At 56.9% G+C, this 25,004-nt stretch overlaps 4 protein-coding genes across 8 annotated transcripts; 1 reads left to right on the top strand and 3 right to left on the bottom strand.

Annotated features, from left to right (window-relative positions):
• Positions 1-16: 16 nt before the first annotated feature.
• On the bottom strand, positions 17-2,334 carry MRPL34 (mitochondrial ribosomal protein L34). Of its 2 annotated transcripts, XM_042928850.1 has the most exons (3): positions 2,148-2,334; positions 522-1,148; positions 17-283 (listed from the first exon to the last, which is right to left on the bottom strand). In XM_042928850.1, the coding sequence occupies exons 2-3, from the start codon at positions 566-568 to the stop codon at positions 70-72; spliced, it is 261 nt and encodes an 86-aa protein (XP_042784784.1). In that variant the 5' UTR covers positions 569-1,148; positions 2,148-2,334; the 3' UTR covers positions 17-69. The 2 variants fall into 2 exon arrangements, with proteins under 2 accessions (XP_042784784.1, XP_042784783.1); XM_042928849.1 differs by lacking the exon at positions 2,148-2,334 and having other exon boundaries at positions 522-1,294.
• A 79-nt stretch (positions 2,335-2,413) lies between these two features.
• Positions 2,414-9,017, top strand: ABHD8 (abhydrolase domain containing 8). 3 transcript variants are annotated; one of them, XM_042928844.1, is made up of 6 exons: positions 2,414-2,720; positions 3,432-3,504; positions 3,959-4,706; positions 6,544-6,714; positions 6,857-7,073; positions 8,328-9,017. In XM_042928844.1, the coding sequence occupies exons 3-6, from the start codon at positions 3,967-3,969 to the stop codon at positions 8,496-8,498; spliced, it is 1,299 nt and encodes a 432-aa protein (XP_042784778.1). In that variant the 5' UTR covers positions 2,414-2,720; positions 3,432-3,504; positions 3,959-3,966; the 3' UTR covers positions 8,499-9,017. The 3 variants fall into 3 exon arrangements, with proteins under 3 accessions (XP_042784778.1, XP_042784777.1, XP_042784776.1); XM_042928843.1 differs by having other exon boundaries at positions 3,350-3,504; XM_042928842.1 differs by lacking the exon at positions 3,432-3,504.
• Positions 9,018-11,593: 2,576 nt separating this feature from the next.
• Positions 11,594-15,602, bottom strand: ANKLE1 (ankyrin repeat and LEM domain containing 1). The gene is given in 9 exon segments (XM_042928840.1): positions 11,594-11,794; positions 12,052-12,225; positions 12,307-12,446; positions 13,177-13,354; positions 13,516-14,255; positions 14,513-14,661; positions 14,761-14,866; positions 15,316-15,468; positions 15,541-15,602. Coding segments are annotated over 9 exon segments (1,890 nt in total). The 3' UTR covers positions 11,594-11,606.
• Positions 15,603-16,969: 1,367 nt separating this feature from the next.
• BABAM1 (BRISC and BRCA1 A complex member 1) lies at positions 16,970-24,795 on the bottom strand. Of its 2 annotated transcripts, none has more exons than XM_042928838.1 (10): positions 24,698-24,795; positions 24,373-24,416; positions 22,822-23,172; positions 22,033-22,091; positions 21,234-21,354; positions 21,072-21,150; positions 19,848-19,872; positions 18,486-18,615; positions 18,211-18,297; positions 16,970-17,471 (listed from the first exon to the last, which is right to left on the bottom strand). In XM_042928838.1, the coding sequence occupies exons 3-10, from the start codon at positions 23,119-23,121 to the stop codon at positions 17,268-17,270; spliced, it is 1,005 nt and encodes a 334-aa protein (XP_042784772.1). In that variant the 5' UTR covers positions 23,122-23,172; positions 24,373-24,416; positions 24,698-24,795; the 3' UTR covers positions 16,970-17,267. The 2 variants fall into 2 exon arrangements, with proteins under 2 accessions (XP_042784772.1, XP_042784773.1); XM_042928839.1 differs by having other exon boundaries at positions 22,822-23,134.
• Positions 24,796-25,004: the final 209 nt, after the last annotated feature.

Genomic DNA, 25,004 nt, shown 5'->3' with positions numbered 1-25,004 from the left:
GCAACAGCAAGAGAGGTCCCAGGAGAGACAAAGGCTTTAATGGGGGTCCCGCGGTCGGCGTCGCAATCCTCAATGGCTCAGAGACTTCCGGCCTTTGTGCATGCGGCGAAGGATGACCTGGACGCCGGCCGGCGTGCTCAAGCGCCGGATCCAGCCGTGTTTGTGCTTGCGTTTGATGTTGCTCGGCTGATACTCGTTCCCGCGCGCCTTTCCCCGGTTCTGCTGTGCGGCGAGGAGTCCCCAGGCGTCGGGGAGCCCCAGCCAGGCCCGGGGCTGGAGCCACCTGCGGGGGTAGAGAGACGGTGCGAAAGGTCAGAGGGGGAGCTCTGTGACTTCGGCGTGACGCTCAACCAGTCTGGAGCCTCGGCTTCCCTATCCGTGCCGGGACGGAGCCTGGCTGCAAGAGGCGCTCCATAAAGGCGCAAGGCGTTGGCAAGTCATGTTGTCCGTATACAGCTGGCACCAGCGCGGGACACCGCCGTTACTTCCAAATTTGGGGAAGGATCCCCGTAAGGACTCACCTCAGGCGGCCCAACTGGCGACCTAGGGATCCGACCAAGAAAGCCATGTCCAGCCGCCCGTCGCGCGGTCCCCACGCCGGCTATTCCAAAGCTTATAGGCTCTGCCGCTGCAGTGCGAAAACTTATGGGAAATGTAGTTTCTCCTACAGCGGAGCCCAATGGCCACCGGGTCCTCCCGGAGTTGCAGTTCTGCGCCTGCGTCCCATCTGTGTGCGCGTCCTTACAGGCAAGGGAGTGTACTTCTTCATGTCGACCAACAGGTGGCAGACGAACGGCACCTCTTCGGCATGCGCCTGCGTACAAGACGTTGCTGGGAGCCGTCGTTCCTTCTCCCGTCGACCAGCAGAGGGTGCCGGGAGGTGACCGTGCGCGCAGCTGGGGGCAGCCTCAGGAAACGGCTGGTTGATTCTCCTTCCCCAGCAGGAGGCAGGCAGATGGCACACAGCTGGCTGGCAGCATTTCTAAGGGCCCAGCCAAGTCTCTGCTCTTTGGCGGGGTGCCCAGGAGACCTGAATTGATGTTGGCCGGATGTCCTTGGGGTGGTCCCTGCTCCTCTCGGGGATTCAGTTTCTCAGTGTAAAACTCATGGGTTTCAAGCTTGCCCTTGGTGGTGGCTCCATTCAGGCCCTAGAAAATTTTTTTCTAATACTCATATCTGAGCCCTTTCCCTTCTCACACAGCTTCTATGGCTCCCCATTGCCCCACGAAAAATACCCAGCTCCTCTGGCAAGCATATGAAGCCCTCCATACACACACACACACACACACACACACACAATAAATTTCAGCGACACTTTCCAATGCCTGATGTTCCCCTATTCATCTCCCCCGTCCCCATTCATCTTTTAAAATCCTCGGATATTTTCCTCTTCCCCAACCCCCTCCCTCCCTTTGGCCCAACCGTGCCCCTGTATAGCTCTCCCCAGACTCTCCCAAAAGCCCAGGGACCCCTCAAGGGCCAGGCTTGGGGCTGAGTCGCTGCAGGCTCCCCAGAATCTCCCAACTTGGAGGGCCCAGAGAGGGGCGAAGGGGACTGTTTACTGCATGAATCAACTGTAGTCTCCCAGGAGCACCCTGAGTGGGCAAGAGTGGGTGGTGGGACCTATTCCAGCTCTGGCAGCAAATTCCAGGAGCTGGGAGTGGGCAAGGAATGGTTAACCCCTTGTCCTCTGAAGTCCATCCTACCTGCACCATCACTTAGCAAACCACTACTAAGTGAGTAGTATTACACTACTAAACCAGTACAATAATAGTGTCAATAATGTATCGAGCACTTATCGTGCTGGGTGTTTTTAGCTGCATAGCAAACTCAGGGGATTAATTTCATAGAGAAATAAGGAGTCTCAGAAAAGTGGCTGGCCCAAGGTCACATATCAACAAAGGGCAGAGACTGAATTTGAACCTTGGGATCTCTGACTCCAGCTGGGACCACGGAGTCACCGGTTAAATTGACCAACGGTTAAACTGGCTCGTCTGTGAAATTCCAATTCATCTGTTTAAAGGTTTAACGAATAATAATTTCCGGGACTTGATATCACAAAGCCGTGGTTTTAAGTCCACTTCTGCCCTACAGTCCGACATCTTGCCTTGTGACTTTGTGCCCTTCATTAGCCTCAGTTTCCCCACCTGAAATTGGAAAGATCTGGGAACCTCTAGAACAGAAAGGTCAGCACAGAGAGAGGACCATGGGGCCCCCTTTGGAGGGTACAGGGCAGTTTGGAGGCATAGGCTAGCCGAGGGGATCCTCTTCGCAGTAAAGGGCTCCAGCTGCTACCTCCCGGGAGCTCCGCAGACCCCAGTTTGGGCCCTCTTCTCGGCCTTGGGGCCAGGCCCAATCCCTCCCTCCACCTTGTTAAGCCCCTAAAGGGGGCGGGGTCGTTACTTCATGAGCCCGCCTCCATCCCCGAGCTGCGGCCTATGATTGGCAGTCTAACTAGGCCAGGTCGGTTCATAGCTGTGATTGGCCAAGGTGCCTGACCGTCGGCATGCGGCCCTCCCCCCCCGGAGAGAGAATTAAAGGGCCGGCTCTCTGAGCGGCCGCGGGATGCCCCCGCGCTGACCGCCGTGGGCCCGAGGCTGCCCGCGTAGACGCGCCTGGGTCGACCCCGTGCCACCATGTAAAACGGCGCCGCAGGCGGACGCAGGATTCTCCGCCCGGGACTCCTCCGCCCTGCCCTGGGCTACGGGGCCCTAGATGAGGTGAGCGGGGAGTGGGCTCTGGGAGGGGGGACACGAGGTCCCCGGGGCTTCCACTTCGGAAGGGGGTGTGCACAAAGCCAGTGCTCGGGCTCTTAGGAACCCACGGAGCCCCAGTGGCCTCAACCCCGCCGCAGGGCTGACTAGCAACCGGGAGGCAGGGATCTGCCTCTGGGGAGGGGACCTGGCGTGGCGCATTTGCGTCCCCCTCCGCAATCCAGGGTTGGGATCTCAGTGGAGTGAGAGGCGAGACCTGCTCCCCCTCTATCATCAAGTCTGGGCCATCACAGGCCGTGCCTTTGGCGTGTCTTATCCCCAGGGCTCACAGGATGGGGACGGGGGCGGGGGAGGGGTTCGTCCCATCTCCAGGCCCTAGACAATGGGGGTGCGCTGCACAGGTATCCCCCTTGAGTTATGTAACAGCCTGTGGTTGCCATGGACACGGAGGGGGGGGTAGCCCAGGGAGCAGGATGGAGGCCTGGAGGCCCCCAGGGAGGGTTTTACCTTCTCCATCCTCATCACCTTTGGGGATTGTGTCAGACCCCCCCAGAAACCAGAGCACTGACTGGGGGTCGGGGGGGGGGGGGGGCGTACAGAGTGTCCGGGCTTCAGCTTGTCCCTCTGTGAAACAGACCCAGTCTGGGTCTCGGGGAGCTGGACAAGGCCTTTTGGAGCTCAGTCCCTAACTCCCTCCCTGAGGGCCTCACCTTTCAGGAGCCAGGTTCAGAGGCCTGGGATGGGGGCTCGCTGGAATCTGCACCTTTTTAGGTGCCTTCGGAAGTATAAAGTAAGTTAGTGAGAGTGTGTGCATGAATGGATGGATGGATGGATGGATGAGTGAATGAGTGAATGAATGAATGAATGAATGGGCTTAGGAAGCCATAACTGCTATAATCCTCAGCTGGGGGGGGGGGGTGTCCTCATTTGCTACAATGTCTCCTCCTCCAAGAAGCACCCCCTGACTATACCACCTTCCCTATGGACACCTCTTGGGGTCAGCCATAGCCAGGTCCTTCTCTCCAGGATAGACTAGGTTCGCCCAGGAGGGTGGCCAGCCACCATGCAGGCACTGACTAGACTAAACATCTTGGTGCTTGACTGGCTGTCGCCCTCCAAACACTGGGGGCCAGAAGGTACCTCCTAGCGCAGCTCACCTGCCCCAGGTGCAGGGATTGGGTGCTGTGGGGGTGGAGGGTTCCTCATGTAGATGACCCCTGAGATGGATGTGGCCCCACTTCCAGGACACGCCATGCTGACCGGGGTGACCGACGGGATCTTCTGCTGCCTACTGGGCGCACCCCCCAACGCTGTGGGGCCGCTGGAGAGCGTCGAGTCCAGTGATGGCTACACCTTTGTGGAGGTCAAGCCTGGCCGTGTGCTGCGGGTGAAGCATGCCGGGCCTGCTCCAGCCCCCAACCCACCTCCACCACTGCCAGATGCTGCCCAGGGGGACCGGTCTGGCTTGGTCCGCTGCCAGCGCCGCATTACCGTGTACCGCAACGGGCGGTTGCTGGTGGAGAACCTGGGCCGGGCACCCCGTGCTGACCTCCTGCACGGGCAGAATGGCTCCGGGGAGCCGCCGGCCGCCCTAGAGGTGGAGCTGGCGGACCCGGCAGGCAGTGACGGCCGCTCGGGCTCGGGCAGCGCCGGAAGTGGCAGTGGTGGCCGCCGGCGGCGAACCCGGCGCCCCAAGCGCACCATCCACATTGACTGTGAGAAGCGCATCACAAGCTGCAAAGGTGCCCAGGCCGATGTGGTGCTCTTTTTCATCCACGGTGTGGGCGGCTCCCTGGCCATCTGGAAGGAACAGCTGGACTTCTTTGTGCGCCTGGGCTACGAGGTGGTGGCACCCGATCTGGCCGGTCACGGGGCCAGCTCCGCGCCCCAGGTGGCCGCAGCCTACACCTTCTATGCGCTGGCAGAGGACATGCGCGCCATCTTTAAGCGTTACGCCAAGAAGCGCAACGTGCTCATTGGACATTCTTACGGGTGAGCCGACGCTGGGGCGGGGATGGGGGTGAGAGATGGGGGGGTGGGGGCGGGGGCGGCCAGGACGGGACACCCCCTCGCCAAAACGCTGCTTCCTCTCCTTGAAAACATCTCGTTAACATCTGTAACAAGATAGGGATTCCCGCCACTGCTATCATTTCATATCGTTTTAAAGCAGCGTTTCTCAGCCCCGGCACCGCTGGTATCTTGGGTTAGGTCTTTCTTCTCCGTGAGGGGCTTTCATGTGGCTGTTGGATGTGTGGCAGCAGCATCCCTAGCCTCTACCCGCTGGTTGCCACTGGCGCAACGGCCTGGTGATGTTCATGACAATCTGAAGCGTCTTCAAATATTGCCCCGGGCCCCCTGGCCGGCAGAATCACCCCTGGCTGAGAACCACTGTCTTCAAGTTCAAAAAGCAGTTGCTCTGAAGACCCCAAGGCCTCCAAGGAAGGGCTAATTAGAATCCCGTAAAGTCTTTTTCCAAGGACGCAGGTTGCTGTAATTTTCACTCTCCCTTAAAGGGGTGATAGATAACACCATCTGGCACTTAGGTGAGTGCTCACTCCGTTGGAGACTGGACCTTGGTGCCTGATCACTGCCAAGGGGTACTATTCTCTCCTTTTTTTTTTTTTTTTAAATAATTTTTGTGAACGTTTATTCATTTTTGAGAAAGAGAGAGAGCGTGAGCAGGGGAGGGGCAGAGAGAGAGAGGGAGACACAGAATCTAAGCTGTCAGCACAGAGCCTGACGTGGGGCCCAAACCCACGAACCGTGAGATCATGACCTGAGCCGAAGTCGGACACTTACTGGACTGAGCCACCCTGGCACAGTTAAGCCCGCCTCACTCTTGATCGTATCCTGTCCCTCTTTACAGCAAGGGTTGGCAAATTTTTTCTCAATGGGCCAGAGAGTAAACATTTTAGGTTTGCAGGACGTATGGTCATCTCTGTTGGAACTTTACAACTCTACTTTCGCCATAGCAAAAAGAGCAGCCATAATTGTAAACCAGTGGGTGTGGCTGTGTTCCAGTAAAACTTTATTTGCTAAATAATTTACAAATGTACCCAATGGTGAACTTAGTTACTAGTTTACTAGTTTACAAAACAGAATGGCTATAGCCCACAGGAACTGGACCCCTGGGGGCTCTCTCTTCAGGCTGCACCTCTCCCCCTGCATAAGGCAGGCTGACGTGCCACGTTCAGAAGCTGGAGACAGACTATCCTTAAAGGGAAGGGATACATAGGAAACAGGGACCTTCTCTGGGAAACCAAAGGATTTCATTGGATTGCTTCCTTAACACTTGACAATAAGTAACTCTTACCCCTTTGGGGGTCATGGTGGCTTTGAGGATCTGAGGAAAGTTCTGGATTTGGATCTTGTCTCCAAAAAAGAAGAAAAAAAAATTACCCTCAACACATATATAGTCTTGCAATTTGGGGGCATTTCTTTTTTTTAATTTTTTTTTTAACGTTTTTATTTATTTTTGAGACAGAGAGAGACAGAGCGTGAACAGGGGAGGGTCAGCGAGAGGGAGACACAGAACCTGAAACAGGCTCCAGGCTCTGAGCGGTCAGCACAGAGCCCGACGCGGGGCTCGAACTCACGGGCCGCGAGATCGTGACCTGAGCCGAAGTCGGCCGCTTCACCGACTGAGCCACCCAGGCGCCCCAATTTGGGGGCATTTCAAATGCCACACCCATCCCTCCCATCCAGTGCCCATGGGCCCCTGGGGAGGAATGTTGGCCCTCGAGGACCTGCCTCTGAGTGAGGGAGGGCATGAACTCCCTCACTTACTGTATCCTGCTGACTGCCACCCTTCAACCCTCCCCACCGACAGTGTCTCCTTCTGCACGTTCCTGGCACACGAGTACCCAGACCTGGTGCACAAGGTGATCATGATCAACGGCGGGGGCCCCACGGCATTGGAACCCAGCTTTTGTTCCATCTTCAACATGCCCACGTGCGTCCTGCACTGCCTGTCGCCCTGCCTGGCTTGGAGCTTTCTCAAGTGAGTGACCCTGGCCCTGGCAGACCCTGGCATCTCCCCGAGTTGGGCGGGAGGGGGCGCTGTACTGCTGGACTGGCATTGCGGGGCACCCCTGGTGGCCCAAGCTGGCATGAGGGCCCCAGGAATGCCTCCCCACCACCAGGGCCGGCTTTGCCCGCCAAGGAGCCAAAGAGAAGCAGCTGCTAAAAGAGGGCAACGCGTTCAACGTGTCGTCCTTCGTTCTGCGAGCCATGATGAGCGGCCAGTACTGGCCCGAAGGCGATGAGGTCTACCATGCTGAGCTGACTGTGCCCGTCCTGCTCGTCCATGGCATGCACGACAAGTTTGTGCCGGTGGAGGAAGACCAGCGCATGGCTGAGGTAGGGCCTTGGCACCCTGGCCCCCACGCCCCGCAGATCCCCCCGTGTGTGCACCCCAGGTGGACTCTGCCTTGTGCTCCAGCCCCAGGAAACTGAGAGCTAAGATTAAGGGAGGAATCCAGAACGTGGGGCTGCCCTGGACAGGTATTAGGTTATGTGCTTTCCCCGTTGCACATCAAAGGTGCTCTTTACCGCTGGGGTTTGGGTAAGTGACCAGGGACGCAATGCAGAATTCTGGGAGAGGGTGGGCCGGAGGATCTTTAGGTTAGAGACTACCAGGAAAGTGTTGTGGGATCCCCAGCACTTGGAATAGCTCTGGACCAGCAGTTCTGAACCAGCAAGGATTCTGGCCCCCGGGGGACCTCAGAAATGTCTGCGGCCTTTTTTTTTTTTTTTTTTAATGTTTATTTACTTTTGAGAGAGAGACAGAGCACAAGCCGGGGAGGGGCAGAGAGAGGGAGAGGGAGACACAGAATCCGAAGCAGGCTCCGGGCTCCCAGCCATCAGCACAGAGCCCGACACGGGGCTCGAACCCACCTGAGATCATGGCCTGAGCCAAAGTCGGACGCCCAACCGACTGAGCCACCCGGATGCCCCTGAAATGTCCGCAGACTTTTCTGGTTGCCATGAATGGGGAAGAGGGGCTTTTGCCATCCGGTGGGTGGGTGCCAGGGATGCTGCTCAACATCCTTTGATGAACAGAATGGCTTCACGGTAAAGAATGATCCCCTAACAAGTGTCAGGAATGCCAAGGTTAAGATTCCCGGCATGAGAGACCTTGCCTTTCTGTCTGTCTCAGGGATTATCACCCAGCAGTGAATTTGCTCCCTACGGACATGAGGCAGTGTCTGGAGGCTTTTTAAAGTTGTCACACTGTGGACTGAGGGGAGTGAGACACTGCTAACTGGCATCTAGTGGGTCAAGGCCAGGGACGATGCTCAACATCCCACAGGGCATGGGACACAGCCCCCACCACGGAGAATGATCTGGCCCTAAATGTCAGTAGTGCTGGGGTTGAGAAAGCCTGCTCTGGACGTATCGTAGGCACCTAATAAATGTTGAATGAATACTGAGTCGAGCTCCACTGGGGCGGCAGGCAATTCTCTGCGTCCAGCTTGGATGGAAGTAGAGGGATGAAGGGTAGAGCATAGGAGGGACTTCCTAACGCTGCAGGCGTGGCGTGGGGCTGGGCTTGGGTGCCCCACGAGGCACCATTCTACGTTGGCCACCCTGAGCCTGTGCCCCTCCCCGCAGATCCTGCTGCTGGCCTTCCTGAAGCTCATTGATGAAGGCAGCCACATGGTGATGCTGGAGTGTCCGGAGACGGTCAACACACTCCTCCATGAATTCCTGCTCTGGGAGCCCGAGCCCTCGCCCAAGGCCCTGCCCGAGCCCCTGCCCGCGCCCCCAGAAGAGAAGAAGTAGCCGCTGGGCCGGCCGGGCATCGGGCATCGCTTGGTAAGCCGCGGAGCAGCAGGAGGAAGCCAGGAGCAGCCCCACGTCCGCCGCGCGGACCACCTGGGCGGGCTGTTCGCTCCGGGGGGCGGAGTCAGGGCAGGGAGACGCCCCCAGGCCGGCTGGGTGGGGCACGGCATTCTCCGGAGCCAAGTGGATACACCGCTCTCCGCTTCCATCCTGCCGGACCCATCGGTGTTTGGGGCCGCAGCCAGAACCCCCGTGGAGGATGACCTTGTACAGAAGTCCCTGCCCCTCAACGCCACGGCCGAGGCAGGCCCCCCCACCCCCCTTCTGTCTTCCGTGTCAGCCGTGCTTGATCCTGGGACCCTCGGGGCCCCGCCTCATTGCCCGAGACCCCCCCCTACCCCCCATTTCTTGGCGCTGGGAGCTGTTGTTGCCCAAGGGAGAGGGGAGGGATGGGGGGGCTGGTGCCACTGAACCTGCACATCTCAACTTGTAACTCAATAAAAAGAAGCGACAATCTGAGTGTCCGGACCTGTGCTGGGTGACCGCAGGGCAGGGTCGTCCTGAGCCTGAGTTTCCCCATCTTGCAGGCTGGGCTGATGAGGGTCCCACCCACTCAGAGCTGAACTGCAGAGAAGGAAGGGCGTTGGCTGTCCAGGCTTACTGCCCGAGTTCTCCCTCCCTCCTCAGAATGCAGGGGCTTCTTGGGCAGTATTCCCAGAGCAGAGACAGGCGGCGAGCTCCCCGTCCTTGGAAGGCAGGAGGCCGTCCAACTGAGGTTCATACAGCGGTTAAGGTGAGGATCAGTAGCTGTTGCGTGGGTTGCAGTAGCCATAATTGAGTGCCACCTGTATACAAAGCTCTGTGCCAAGTGCCTGACACCATGTTCGTTCAGTCCCTTTTATCCCATGCTACAGGGCAACTTGGTACCTTTTACTCTCCATCTACTTTATCTTCCAACTTGGTTTAAGGCCACTTTTGTCGTGAAGAATTTTTATGTTGGAGCCAATGAATCTGTCTGTTTTCATTTTGGGCAGAAGGATTTCTTCTATATTTTCTTACTTTTTTCTTTTTAGTTTATTTACTTATTTTGAGAGAGAGAGCAGGAGCGGTGGGGGGGGGGGGGGGGCAGAGAAAGGAGAGAGCGAGAGAATCCCAAGCAGGCTCTGCGTGATCTGAGCTGAAATCCGGAGTCAGATGCTTAACTGAGCCATCCAAGCGCCCACTCCTCTATATTCTTCTTCTTTTTTAATGTCTATTTTTAAGAAAGAGCCAAGGCACATCTGCGCACACTTGAAGGGGGGAGGAGCAGAGGGGGAGGGAGAGGGAGAGGGAGAGAGAGGATCCGAAGTGGGCTCTGTGCTGACAGCTGAGAGCCCCACGTGGGGCTCAAACCCACAAACCCTGAGATCATGACCTGAGCCAAAGTGATTGCTCAAGGGACTGAGCCACCCAGGCGCCCCTTTTCTGTATTTTCTAATGTGTCTCGAGGCTTGTGTGGACGGTGAGGGGAGAGCATTGTCCCTTTAGTTACTGCATCTTTGGTCCTTTCCCCACTGGTTTGTGAGCCCACCTTTAGTTTAGCGTGGGGTTCTGGTTGAGACAGTGTTCCCCCCTAGCAAATTCTGGAGACATGTTTTATTGCCACAACTGGGGATGGGAGGAAGTGGGTGGAGCCCAGGGATGCTGTCCTGACATCCTACAATGCACAGGACGGCCCCTACTGCAAAGAATAATTTGGCCTCAAATGACACTAGGGTCCACCTTGGGAAACCCTGTTAGACAAAGCCCATCTCTTTGGGGTCTTTTTGGGGGATGGGGGTGGGGTCTCTGGATTCTTTCCCAGTGACTTCTTGGTGAATTCCTGGGCATATGGCACACTTTTCATTGCTATCACTTTACCAAGAGACGGGTCTGGGAGCCCTCCGGGTCTTACACGTGAGGAACGAGAAGCTTAGAGAAGTTTCTTTGGTTCGGTTAAAATGGTTGAGTCCCCCCACTCACACACAAAATGGTTGAGCCCGACCCACTCCAGAGGCCTGGCCCCTAATTACCACACCAGCCACACCCCACGAGTAGCCAGGGGCTCAGCCCGCAGGAATCGAGGCGGGTGGGAACCTCAGCGCAGGTTACCTCCCGCCCCCTTCAGGACCTGGTTCGCCGAGCCACGATGATGGGCAGGGGAATCAACCCAATGAGGCGGCGGATCCTCCCAAATCTAAATACACTGAAAGCTTGAAGAAGCTACTTCTGGAAACTAAAATGATCCCGCCAACACCTCACCAGGATGACAGCTTGGCATTTACTAAAGCTCTAAGCATATGTGAAGTCTGATGTGGTATAGCATCGCCAGGAAGTGGCGGTTATTTATTCCATTTTATGGTGGAGGAAACAGTGGCAGAGAAACAATGTCCGGAGGCCCGAGTTGCACAGCTATCCTGGGGAGGGCTGGTCGCTCACCCACACCCTGTCGACCTCCCCAGCTCTGCCCACATATCACCACACACAGCCGGCCCCTGGAGAGCATCATGGCACCTCCCTTCCCCAAGAGATTTTCCACCAGGGCAGACGGGCTGCCTCTGGCTCAGTGCCGGGCTCTGAACCACACATCGCACTGCATGGCTTCGTTTACTCCCATCTCCACAATGACCCTCTGAGGTAGCACTCCTCACTGTCCCCACTGTACAAAGTAAGGAAACTGAGCCTCAGAGCGACAAATTCCTGGCCCGGGGTCCCATAGCTGGGAAGCAGAGAAATCTGGCTCTTGACTTCGGCAGAGTCCCCCTGTCCATCCCACACGTGAGTCCCCTGCGTCTGGGAGATAAAAGCGGACTGTACAGACGGGACCAAACTGCCAAAGCGTTAGCATGTTCTGAAGCACTAGAACATTCCAAAGAACTTCTGCTTCCCTATTTGTCGTCCTCCCATGACAGGAAGCTCACTACCTCTCCAGCAGGTCCATCTGTAACAAAGTCCTCCCTCAGCTTGAGGGGGGGATATGCCATGCTGCCTGCCCCCACCCTCCGGGCTGCCTTCTGGAGATGGGGGGCTGATGTCAGCATGGGGCAGCTGAAACATTCAAACACCCCGATCTCTACCTAGGCTGGACGGTCAAGTCCCCAGTACTCCGCCGCGGGCCTGGATGTCCTGGGGCCGCAGCTCTCGCTCACCCTCGGCCAAGAAGACAAGGAGGGCGCGGTGCAGCAGATGCACCCCCAAGCGGCGTCGCCGGGTGGGTGGCCAGCTCGCCACCACTCCATAGCAGTGTCCTTGTCTCTGGTTGGTCAGTGTCTGGATGCCTGGAGAGATTAGGGGCGAGGTCACAGGGGCATCCTTGGAACCCCCTGGCAGAAGTGACGGTGAGCCCACTGCATATTACCCTTAAGCAGGGACAAACCAAAAGAGCAAAATACGTGCACATGAAGGTACACAGTTGGTGCTCAATAATTGCTCATTGGCTGAATGAATGAACAGCTCTGAGAGGAAAGGGGTGAGGGAATCAGTAGATCAAGTGCCCCTCATATGACTCCCCCCACCTCACAAGTCAGGCACCTACCTAGAGCATCCACAAGACACGCCTCTCGAGTATAAGCCTCCACAGCAACCACATGTTGGAAGCAATGCAGGGAGACAACACCACGACCACTGGCCCAGATGTCCAAGATCTGGCGCACTTTGGGGCAGGCCTAGTGGGCCAGGGTGGGGTCAGGGACTGTCCTCCAATTCCCTCCTTCCTTAACCTCCCCAAGACCCAGCTGCCCCTGCCATGACCCTGATCTATATCCTCACACCTGCTTTCCTGGCTGTCGACGGTGGCTGAGGGCCTCCCAGAGGTGGACATCTGGCCGGGCCCGTGTGCCTTTCCCCACATAGAAGATGGCATGGACAAAAGTCCGAAGGCGTTCAGCTGGGGTCAGGGAGAAGGCTCGGGCTGGCAGGTCCTGAGTCTCCCTGGATGAAAGGGGTCACTCAGAGAGGAAGAAGTGATGACAGTTGCCCCAGAAACAGTTTCTAAGTTCGCAAAGCAACTCGAATCCGAGTCCAGTGAGCCCCTTCCAGGGCAGAGAGCGGTGGATGCTCTCCGAGGACACTCGGCAGCTTGAACGGGGTCTAACCAACCTTTTATAGATAAAGATGACCAGACAGGGCTAGTGCCCCTTTTAAACATACAAAGCAGGGGCGCCTGGGTGGCTCAGTGGGTGAAGCACCCAGCTCTTTGATTTCGGCTCAGGTCGTGATCTCACGGTTTGTGAGATCGAGCCCTACATCGGACTCTGCACTGACAGCGCAGAGCCAGTTTGGAATTTTCTCTCTCCCTCTCGCTCTGCCCCTCCCCCACTTGCACGTGCACATGTACTCTCTCTTTCTCTCTCTCTCAAAATAAACAAATAAATATTAAAGATACAAAGCAAAGGGGCGCCTGGGTGGCTTAGTTGGTTGAGCGTCTGGCTCTTGATTTTGGCTCAGGTCATGATCTCACGGTTCGTGGGTTCCAGTCCCACGTCAGACTCTGTGCTGACAGTGTGGAGCCTGCTTGGGATCCTCTCTCTTCCTCTCTCTCTCCCCCTACTCTACGTGCACTTGCTCTCTCTCTCTCTCTCTCTCACAGAATAAATACACTTAAAAAGAAAAGGATACAAAGCAGACCAACCCCAGAATTTTCTATCCCTGCCCCAAGTACCTGGGGTCCAGCAGTAGATACGTGAAGCTGGACTTCACGACCCCCTCCCTCCACCTTCTCTTGGGGTCCGGCCGCTCAAACTGCTGGGCAAGCACATCCTCATCTGCCTGGGCATCTGGGATACATCCTGTCCGCAGGGCTTCGGCCAGCTCTGGGCTGTGCCCTGAAAAGTCTGAGCCTGGGGCAGGCAGGGTGTGTGTGTGTGGGAAACTGAGTCAAGGCAGACAAATGAAGGGGTTGTTCCCAGACATAAAGAATAAAGGAGGGAGGACCGAGAGCCAGGGGTCTCCAGGGATCCCTGGAAGTTCCTTGGACTCTGGATGCCCAGAACAGACTAACCAGGAGCAGCACGGGCTTCTTCCAGCTGTCGGAGGTGGTACGTCCGAGTGAAGGGTGTGATGGGGCCAGGGTTCTTGCCAAGTGCTCGGAGCCCTCGAAGTATCTCCAGGTCTGTCATGGCAGGGACTGGAGGGCACCAGCGAGAGGGGACAGGGTCCCTGCCACCTGTGGAGCTCGCCTCATCCTCTGTCAGCCAGAGGGCAGCCACATCACTGTCGAGGGACAACTCTTCGTCTTTTAGGAAGTGAACATGGGGAAGTCCAGGCAGTGGCTCCCGAGGGGGGCTCTGCGCAGGGCTCCCATCAGGGAGGGCTAGGGGGGAGGGGGAGGCATCTGGCGAAGTCAGAGTCAGGGCCTGCAGACAGGTATTTAGTTCTGCCTCCCTGTCTGCCGCAGCAGCTCGATGTACCAGCTGTGGGGTACCTGGGGACCTTGGCGTCCTCTGGGAAGGTCGAATAGTAGGCATGAGTCTCTGCTTGGTCTGGGGAGATGACCTAGCCCAGGAGGAGGTGTGCGGGGCTGGGTCTTCAGTTCCAGAAGCTTCGATCGCAGTGACAAAGGAGGCATCTGAGCTGCAGTCCCACTGTCCTGGGGGGTACTCCAAGCTGCTATCCTTGTCAGCAATCTCAGGGCGGGCCAGGTGGCGGGGGAGTCTGGGGCCCGCTTCCAGGCCTATGTCCCTGCCATCACTTCTGCCCAGTGCTATGAAGCCCAGCGTCGCATTGGGAAGTCCAGAGGGGCTGGCGTCCAGCCCCTTTCTCCAGGGGTTTGGGCCTGAAGTAGGGGATGAGAGGGAGGGTCAGAGAGGAAGGGTGAAGAGAGCCAGAGCCAGAGATGGGGGTTGGATCAGACAGAAAGAGTCGCAGGGAGGAGGGAAAGAATCGGAGGCAGACAGTTTACCGGCCGCACCGCGTGTGAGACAGAACCAGAGAGCGGTCATCAGAGAGACACGCAAAACTAGATCAGAGATTAAGCCCCGAGGACGCGCAGGCGCCACCCACCGCCAGGCTCGGGCTCAGGCTCAGGCTCCTGGCTCTCTGCCCGGGTCCGGGTCGATGTCTTCGTCCGAGTCTGGAGTTTCCGAAGGACGTGTGCGCAATCCTGGTGCCCCTGCTGCTCCGCCAGGTCCAGCGGCCCGAGTCCGTCCTGCGGCGGCTTGATCAGCAGGGGGCACCCGAGGCCCTTTTCCCTCCCTTCCTCGCTCCCTCCGGGTCCGCTCCGCCACTGTGGGCGCTGGGCTCCCACCTGGTCGCGCAGCGTCGGGTCCGCTCCATGGCCCAGCAGCAGCTCCAGGCCGCGGCGACAGCCCCAGGCGGCAGCCACGTGCAGCGGCGTGAGCGCCTCGACCGATCTGGGGCAGGAGCGGAGGAGAGGTCAGCGGAAGAGGGAATGAGAGCTCCGCCTCCGGACCCCGGAGACCGGGCTCTCGGCCCCCTATCTCCACCGCCCCCCACCCCACCCCCCAGCCTGAGACACCACTCTTGGATCCTAGACCCTGCACCCTCGGCCAGACTCAAACCTCTGCTCTCTGACCCTAGAGCTCCTACCGCCAGATCCGAATCTTTGATCCCTACTTGGCCCGAGCGCAACCTCCCATCCCACCCTCAATCTGGCACCGTAGCCCCCGCCCTTGGATCTTTAGGAACCCGCCCCCAAGTCCCCAAGCCCCACCCTTGGGCCCCGAGTCTCCGCCCTCGGGCTGTGAGATGCCCTCTCCAGGACTCCCAGTTCTCGCCCTTGGATTCGGGAAATCCCTCCCCTGCGCGGATCACTCCGCCCCGGGTACGGGCCCCGCCTCACCGAGCGTTAGCATCCCCGCCCCGGTGCAGTAGGGCCTCCAGGCAGCGCAGACCGCGCGAGTGCCGGGCTCTGGCCGCCAGGTGCATGGCTGCCACGCCATCCGCGAGCACCAGGTTGGGGTCCGCGCCGCGGCGCAGCAGTTCTTCCACGGCCCTACGGACTGGGAGGTCAGAGTGGACCACGACCCTCGCCCCACCCCCCGGCCCGCCCAGCCCTCGCCCTCACCGCGGCTCCTCCTCCCGCAGCGCTGCCCGCAGCCGCCGCGCCAGGCCGGCCGCCGCGGCCATGCCCGGGATGCCCCCGGGCCCTGCCGCCCTGCCCGTCAATTTCGAACTCCCCGCGGCTCCCTTGTGCGCACGCGCCGCTCCACCCCTCGCCTCCGGTCTCCGGATGCCTCGGGAGCGTAGTGTCCCCAGCGGAGCGGAGCTAAGGCGCACCCGCGTCCACATCAGGGTTCGGGACTTCTAGTGCCTCCGGGGGCCCGCGACACCGAGTGGCGCTCAGGCAGGGTCTGGGGCCGCCGATAAGGACCCGGGCGGGTGGAGGCCACCGAGGGTGTCATTATCTCCTCTCAAAAGCGGGGAAATGCGAACGCACCCTGACGGAGGAGGTGGAGATGCGTCCCGGGCCCAGAGGTGCCCACATGCCACTATGTCTCCTGGAACGTTTTGCCCAGGCGGGCTCCACCGACGGACACGACCCAGATACCACGTAAGGTTTCAATTAACAGCTCCCACCTCCATCTCCGTGTCGCCCGTTTTCACTCCTGGGGAAACAGGACTCCGTTACTTTGGAGTGCCGGCCGCTGAGGGCCTTCATTTTCCCATCTGCAAAATGGGAGAATAATCCCTTCCAGGCTGGTGTGAAATTGAACGGGTTTCACCACAGGGATCTGGTACGTAGGTGCCCAATAAATGCTCATACGGAGGAAAAGCTGGGTTTTTTGTTTTTTTCTTTTTTTTAATATAAGAATCTAGCTGCTAGGGGCACCTGGGTGGCTCACTCCGTTAATCGGGGGACTTCAGCTCCGGTCATGATCTCCTGGTCAATGAGTTCGAGCCCCTTGGGCTCTGCACTGACTGCTCAGAGCCTGGAGCCCTGCTCAGGATCGTGTCTCCCTGGCTTTCTGCCCCTCCCCCACTCATGCTCCGTCTCTCATTCACAGTCGCTCATTATCCAGGAAGATAATTGAATCGTAGACCTGTTGTGTGTCTCTGGTCTCCCTTTCTCTGGAAAAAAACCCGTATTATTTCTTGAAAGAGCAGTAATCCCGTGGCAGAACAGAGGCATGGCCAACCGGAGCATCTCACGACTCTGGCCCACGACTGGCCCAACTGTAAGGTTACCTAACCCAGGCAAGCCCAGTCACATGGAGGTGTTGGGAGCCCTTGCTTCACCTGGGCTGTAGTTTGGGGAACAGTCACAGCCATCACATCCCTTTCCATGGTTCGGGAGAAGAGCAGGGCACACTGAACGCCAATCACGCAAGACAGTTCGGCCCACCCCAGTGGCATTACTGTCTCAACAACTGAATGCAGCCTGGCCTGAAGCTGCACTTCGCTTTTCGTCTACAAGAACCTGGCCACTCCCTTCTGTTCAGTGGGTAGGTTTTCTGTCACTTGCAACCAAAAAAGACCCCAGAACACAAGGTAACTGTTGTGGAGCTGGGTTAGGGATTCTCAGATTTTTACTTTGATGATCAAAACACACAAAGAAGAACACAAATTGCAGTTCACAAACTGGCGACAGGATGTGGGCTGGAAAACACCGGGAATGGGTGCCCAGGGTCCCTGGGATGCTTCCTGGAATCTTGAGTTTCCTGCCAGGGCCCCCAGGTGCCCCGGGAGCCTCCTGGAACCCTCCCCATCAGGGTGCCACGGAGCCTGGTTTGAGAACCATTCTCCAAGCCAAGGGTTTCGCTGCACAGGAAGGCCGAGAGGCACGGGGATGGTTCAGACAGTGGCTTCAACCTCAGTGGCTTCGTCGTCCTCCTCCAGCAGGCTGTAGGAGGCGTGACTCTGGCAGGGCCGCTGCAGTGGGTGAGCCAGCAGCTTAGCCATACAGTTGTGCAGCTCAAGGGCCGGCCCAGCCAGCGCCACCTCATACTTGTAGCTGGTCCCCTTGGTATCCAGGCTGCCCATGAAGGCGAACATGTCCTGTGGGGCCAGAGAGGGGCTGTTGACGCAGAGGTTCCCCTGACGGACCCTCTCTGCCCCTGGAGGGCTTCCCTGAGGAGGGGGCATCAGAGATAGGTTCTGAAGGCTGAAGAGGAGTTTGCCAGAAAGAAGGCATTCCCGCAGTCAGCAAATGTTCCCTGCCACCCACCCCGTGTCAGGGACTCCGGGAGGTCTCAGGCCTGGAGCCCCTAGTCTGGAGAGGCACAGGTGGACGCAGACTACCGCCAGCCCCCACGCTAATCATCCCTGACGAACAGAGACTTTTGGTTTGGGTGCCGAGGCAGCAGTAGGAGCCAGTCTCAACTCCGCCTGTTCACAGTTGGGTAAACTGAGGCTCAGAGGGCAATAGCCTATTCAAGGTCCTACAGCTAGGTCAGGGCCGGGATATAAAGGGCCAGCAGGGCCTGGGAAGGCAGGGAGGGAAGGGTGCTCCAAGCACAGGGCCCTGTGAGAGCAAAGGCAGAAAGAGAGAAGCAGGAGAAGCTAAGGATGAGGTGGGCAGGACCCTGCGTGCTCAAGGGGTCACCATCGCAACGGCCCCCGCTAGCTCACGGCAGCCAGGCAGAAATGGTTGTGGGATGACTAAATGACCACACCCAGCAGGGCCAGGGCTCCAGGGCTGCAAAATGGACGTGGGATTCCCTAGGCCCAGGGTAGGTGGGTTCTGAGACACCCCATCTACACCCACCTGCCACCCACACGCACAACGGCCTCTCACCTTCCAGCTCATTTCCTCCTCTTTCTCGTCGGCGCCATTGTGGATGTAAACAACATCGAAGAAGAAATACGGGCACTGGAACATTTTCTGCAGCAGAACAGCAGCCTTCAGGGCTCGAGTCACCCCATGCCCCTATGACAGTTCCCCAGCTTCTGTCCTGGACTCTGGGAACCTGCCTAGAGGCACCCAGCTCTCGTGACCAGGAAGTCCCTCCTCAGGTCTAGCCACCACTCTGCTGGCTGCATATATCCCTCCCTCTCCCGGGCCTCACTCACCTTCATGGGCTCCGTCAGGGAGAACTGGGGCTGGCAGGGCGGACGGCTATAGACAAGAATGGTGCGGACCACGTACGGGGGCGGAATTGTCTGCACGTTCTCCGTGACTGGCAGCTCAGTCTTCTGCTGGCTGCATAATGGAGGGTGGGGGACAGGTCAGAACACTGGGGATCCGCCCTTCTTGTCACCCTCAGAGAGCCCAGGCCTTCAATGGGCATGCAAAGCCCCACATGACCCTTCCCAAGTTCACTGCTGCCTCTGAGCCTTCCCACATGCTGTTCCTTCTGCCTCCCCAGCCTCACCCTTCTGCCTGACCTCTCCTGCTCTATCAGGGAGACTTCGCTGACCCCAAAGCTGGAGCCTGCTCTGACCACCCTCACGATCCTGAACATCCCCCCCGCATCGCTGACCTCAGGTGCACCTGTCCCACCAAGCCAGAAGACTCTAAGGCGGGGACCCAATCTTATCTGCTAAGTTAGCACCAAGGTCCCCCATCGGCCACAGCTGGATCTCACGTTAGGCGGAGGGCATTAGGCAGACAGAGGGCTGATGTCTTTAATATGTGAAAAGCAAATCTGATCATTAGTAAGAAAAAAGCTGACACCTCCTTAGGAAGACAGGCAAAGGGGACCAATAGACAAATCACTGCAGGAACACTGACTGGCTTACAAATGAATGAAAAAAAAGGCTCAAAGAAAAGCACAGCGAAAGCAACAGGTGACCCCTTGCCACCATCAGACAGAACCTTCAGCAGCGCGAACAACCCCGGTGCCGGGGGAGGTACACAGGGCTGGTTTCCCGGGAAGGTTCTCTGGCAGAGCCTAGCAGGTTAAAAATACACACCCCTTTGATCCAGCATGACTTCCACTGAGTATTTACAGGACGGCTTCACTGGCAAAATTTGCTGAGACAGTTGTACCAGGTTAATCACGATGGAAGAGGCAAAACAAGGTCCATACCCATTTTAGGGGGCTGGGGAAAACAGGGGTTTGGACTACTAGGGCCCATAAGCTAAACTTGGTTTTTACGTTTTTAAAGGGCTGGGGGGAAAATTCAAAAGTAGAACATTTTGCGACACGTGGAAATGACATGAAATTCAAAGTCCAGTGTTCATCAGTAAAGTTTTTTTGGTACACAGCCACAGCTACTTGGGATAGGTATGGTTTGTGACCGGTCTCAGATTACTCCAGCAGAATCAAAGTCACTGTGACAGAGACCACATGGCCTGCAAAGCCGGAAATGTTTCCTGTCTGGCCCTTTACGGACACTTTGCTGCCCCCTGGATTAAAACAACGGTATGGGGGACCTCAGGGCCGTCGCAGACTAAAATGGAAGGCGAGATGAGGGGAAGGCAGTACTTACATGAGGCTGAAGAGACCTTCCAGATCTGGCAGGGATGCTAAGGAGAAGGCTGGTGGCAGAGCATGGGCAGAGCATCATCCTGGTGACAGGAGAGCCTAAGCACCTTCACACTTGCTGGGTACCACTGTGCAGGAGACATGCTGTGTGACCCTGGCCCAGTCACTTGCCCTGTCTGAGCCTGTTTTCCCTCAGCATAGATCACAAAACAGAAAGCCAGCACTGGATGCCCTGAAAACCCTGGGTGACTCAAAGTTCCTCTTTCCCTCCCAGCCAGGGCAGCTGTCCTCACAATGAGAGCCATGGGTGGGGTGTCCCCATTCCCTACCTCCTAACACTCAGCATTGTTTTCTTTTTTTTTTTTTTTAACATTTATTTATTTATTATTGAAAGACAGAGAGACAGAGAGCGTGAGCAGGGGAAGGGCAGAGAGAGAGGAAGACACAGAATCCGAAGCAGGCTCCAGACTCTGAGCTGTCAGCACAGAGCCCGACGCAGGGCTCCAACTCACGAACCGCGAGATCATGGCCTGAGCCGAAGTCGGACGCTTAACCGATTGAGCCACCCAGGCGCCCCACAGCATTGTTTTCTAACTTATTTTCTATCTAAGTTTTGGGCTGCATGTGAGCCTTTTGCGTTCAAATTAACATAAAATGTGCCCAGGTTGGGGGAGTTATAACGGTGATTGTGACTTTTCAGTCACGTATTGCCATTTATTGAGCACCAACTGTATACTTGGTCCTGCACAGAATACTCCACACCACGAGTGTGGTTTTGACATCTAGAGTCTAAATCAGCTTTTTTTTCCTTTTTCTTCTTTCCTGTATTATGACTTTAACAGCAGGGGAGCCTGGGTGGCTCCGTCGGTTGAGCGTCTGACTTCGGCTCAGATCTTGATTGCGCGGTTCATGAGTTCGAGCCCCGCGTTGGGCTCTGTGCTGACAGCTCAGAGCCTGGAGGCTGCTTCGGATCCTGGGTCTCCCTCTCTCCCTCTGCTAGTCCCCTGCTCGCGTGTGCTCTCTCTCTCAAAAATACACACACGTTACCTTAACGGCAACCCTAGGGGGAAGAAGGTTTTACAGAGGGATGAAAACACTGAGGTTCAAGGTTACTTGCCCAAGTTTGTAGTGACAGAACTGGGGTCTGGACCTGAGCCGGACTTCTGGGGGTTCCAAGACAACAGAACAGCCCAGCCCCCGCCACAGGGCACCCTGCCTGGAAGGATACCAAAGGTGGAGCAGGAAGCCGTCTCTAGGTCATAGAGGCAACTGCAGAGTTCGCGGGGATCAGAGGTCAGGCCGGACAGCTGCGGGGAAGCACAAGCCTCAGCGAGGTACTTCCCCACCCCCGGGGAGCCCCTAGGCGCCCCGATCCCTGCCCCAGCCTCACCCAGGCGATGTCATCATTCACCACCACCAGTGCGAATTCGTGACTCTTGTCGATCTTGTGTTTTGTCCGCACAAACATCTCGATCATCTTCTGGGAGACGTTGAGGGCGTTGGTTTTGGAGCTGGGGAGGCAGAGAGAGTTAAGGCAAGGCCTCCTGGCCTGGAGGGTGTATCCTCACCTGCCAATCCTAGGGAACCGTCTGCTAACTCCATGATTAAGCACTGGAGGCCCAGGTATTGCCGCGGGGAGGAGGCAGAGCCCAGGCACCCCTCTCCAGCTTCTGCCCTCTCCAAATGGCTTCCTCTGGCCAGCCTGGGTCTCACAATGGATCCGCATGAGGTCTCCCCCAGACTTTCACTCGGCCACAGATGTTTAGGGAGAGCAGTGAGGGGAAGGCAGGCTTGTCCTCAATATCCCCCAGGACTCCTTAGACCCCATCCAGGCCCTGCCACCCAGCCCCACAGAGACTCAGTTGCTCAAGCCACGGGCTTCGGGGTCAGCTAGGCCTGGGTCTGAATCCTGGCTCTGCCTTTTCGCTGTGAGGTCTTGAGCAAGTCACTTTACTTCTCAGAGTTTCTGAGTCATTGCTGTGATGTGGGAGGCACATGACAGCTCTCACATGCTTGAAACAGAGCCCTGACGGGCTGTGCTCTATTGTTATCAGGTGTCATTGCTACTCTGATGGCGCCGAGCCCCAAGCCAGGCCAAGCTGTGTGGGTCTCAGAGAGGAAGCCCTGAGTTTTCTGGGCTCAGCCCCAAGCCGCGGCTGCGTATTCAAGCCCCCAAATGCTCCTCTCACCCATTGAAGGACTCCAGCTTTGACAGCGACATTTCCTCTGACAGGTCCAGGCAGATGATCTGCAAGAAGGTTGGAGGGAGGTGACGGCACTGTGCCTGGACATTAACCCCGGCCCGCACGGCACGGGCCCTCTCTAAGCAGCTCTGTCTGAAAAGGTGGTATGATGGACCCGCCTTCTCAGTTCTCAGCCAAGCAATCTACTTTGGAAGATAGCAGTTCGGGGGAAACTAGCCTAGGAGTCCGGGTTTATGAGGGCATCAATGAGCCAGCGAATGTCTGGTATAGCAGGTTGAATTGAGTCCCATCCCCCACAAAGACACGCCCTATAAGAATGTGACTTGTTTTGAAATTAGGGTGTTTGCTGATGGAACGAAGACAAAGGTCTTGAGATAAGATAAAGATCCCGATTCAATAAGTGTCCTTATAAGAGAAAGAAGACTCCAACACAGACAGGAAGGCTGTGTGAAAGACAGAGATTGGAGGGATGTGGCCACAAGCCAAGGAACGTGTGCAGCCCCCAAGGACCGGAAGAGGCAAAGAAGGATCTTTCCCTACAGCCTCCAGAGGGAGTATGGCCCTACCCATACCTTGATACCAGACTTCTGGCCTCCAGAATAGTGAGAGGATAGATTTCTGTTGTGCTAAGTCATCCAGCCTGTGGTAATTTGTTGTCGCAGCTCTAGAAAACGCCTACGGAGTGACTGTTTGCAGAGTGACTCCCGAAAGGCAAGATCGTTAAACCTAAGATTCCCTAACACCTCGTAGCCACAGGCCAAGCCCCACACTTACCACCTTCTCTGGACAGTTGACCCTTGGCGTCCGCACCTGGACTTCGGGGGCTGTCGGGGGCACCTGCCAGGGCTTGGGGCCAGCTCCGGGAGGATTGGGAGTCCCATCGTCAGCACTGGCCGCCTCACCCTCACCCTCGCTGCGGCTGCCCACGCTGGCCTGGGCCCCCAGTGCCCGGTCCTCAGCCCCCTCAGGATTGGAGCGTGTGCGGGGCCTGGGCTCGGCTGACTCTTCCTCTTCCTCTTCCTCCTCCTCTTCCTCCTCTTCCTCCGTGGGGCTGCTCGGCTCTGCCACCTCCATGGCCCCTGAGTGGCTGGATGGAGTACGGTTGGGGGAAGCCAGGTTCCTCCCCTTAGGGGTTTTAAAAACATTTGGTTACTGGGCAGGACGCGGCACGAACTGCCTAATGACTGTAAAACTCACTCCTCTCTGGCCTCAGTTTCCTCATCTGTGGAATGGGTGCCGGGCATCCACTCTGACTTCAGGTAACGATCTCCCATTTTTTCTGCAGAGATAACCCCGCCCCTCTCCTTGGCCAATGAACAATGCTGGCCACCACGAATGGCTCAGAGATGCGACATGACCCAACACAGGTCAGTGAGGGGCATCTCTGGGACTTCCAATAGTGCCATTAGGGAAGAGGGATTCGTTAGAGTTGCAGAGCTAGGAGGGTAGAAGTCAAGAGCTTCCAGGAGTCTCTTTTGCCTCCAAGCAGCCCTCCTGAAGTGCTGCTCACCCAGAGAATGGCAGCTGTATCTCTGCCCACCTGGGTCTAGCTATGCCTGTGGGAAACTGAATACAGGAAACTTCATTTAAAATGGAGTGCAGAAGCCAAAAGGGGGCGCTCTCACGCACTACTACAAACGTAGACCCCACTTACTAATCCTGCAAGAAAATGAAAGATTTTCTCCGTGCCTGGCCAACAGCCCAGCCAATGACAGACTGTCATAACTTAGCCAGTGAAAAGCCACTAAACTGCAAATTCCCAGTGTACTCTAATGGATTTTGGGGTTTTAACAGCCCCCCCAATTCCCCTTTCCTCTATAAAAGAGCACTCCTCTCCTTTGTTCTGGGCTTGCCTAAGGTTTTACTATAGCTCCTGTATTCTGCATTGCAATCCTCTGCTACTCCCAAACCTCTTTTTGCTGGTAAAATAACTGACAGTTTTCATTTTAAGGTGAAGAGAATAATTAGCTGGGGTGGGCCTGGCTGGCTCAGTGGGTAGAGCGTGCACTCTTGATCTTGGGGTTGTGGGTTGGGGACCCCCGCTGGGTGGAGCGATTACTTAAAACTAAAATCTTTTTTAAAAAAAGGTTTATTTATCTATTTTGAGAGAGAGAGGGAAAGAGAGGGGGAGACAGAGAATCACAAGTGGACTCCACATTCAGCACGGAGCCGGTCGTAGGGCCTGATCTCATGAACCAAGAGATCATGACCTAAGCCGAAATCAAGAGTGGGAGGCTTAACCGACTGAGCCACCCAGGTGCCCCCTTAAAAAAAAAAAAAAAAAAAAAAGACAAAGAAAAATAATTAAATAGTAATAATAATTACCTCTGGGTTCGTCTCCAGGGGACAGTGGGCTGTCTAGAGGGTGTCTGCACAAAGGAAGGGCAAGAATCTAGGTGTTAAAGGTCCCTGAGGATGGACACCAACAGTTTCCCTGTCTGGGCATGGGTGTGGGCTGATGTCCCCGTGGTCTCTGTGAGCCTTGCAACCCCCACAATCTCTAAGGAAAACAATGCTTTAGCTTCAGCAAGACAGACGGAGGAGAAACCAGAAAACTGCAGGAGAAACCAGAGCTGAAGGCGGAAGCTTCAGGAAAGGCTAGGGGCTGGACCTCTAGGGACTGGACCGCAAGCACCCAACCGCTTCTCACCGTAGCCGGAGCCTCCCTCCAACTCAGTCGAGCCCTGGCTAGGAAGCCGCCATCTTTCGCAGCCCGGAAGCAGTGCGGCGCGGGCGCGACGCCTCCTGGGAAATGTAGTCCAGCAAGCCGCCAGGCGAGCGGACGGCCGAACAGGGGAAGGCTGGTGAGCCTTGAAAGCTGATAGGCTGGGGCTGTGCTAGGGGGTGGGGTTTGGAATGTGATTGGTTAAAGGAAGAATAGCCAGAGCTTTTATGTTTCTGGCCGAATCAGGTACACTGGTCAGCGCTTCTACCCTGATAGGCTGGAACAAGGCCCA

The sequence above is a fragment of the Panthera leo genome, chromosome A2, assembly GCF_018350215.1.
Source record: "Panthera leo isolate Ple1 chromosome A2, P.leo_Ple1_pat1.1, whole genome shotgun sequence".
NCBI lineage: Eukaryota > Metazoa > Chordata > Mammalia > Carnivora > Felidae > Panthera > Panthera leo.
Note: the sequence above shows the minus strand (reverse complement) of the source record. Positions and strands in the feature narration are given on the sequence as shown.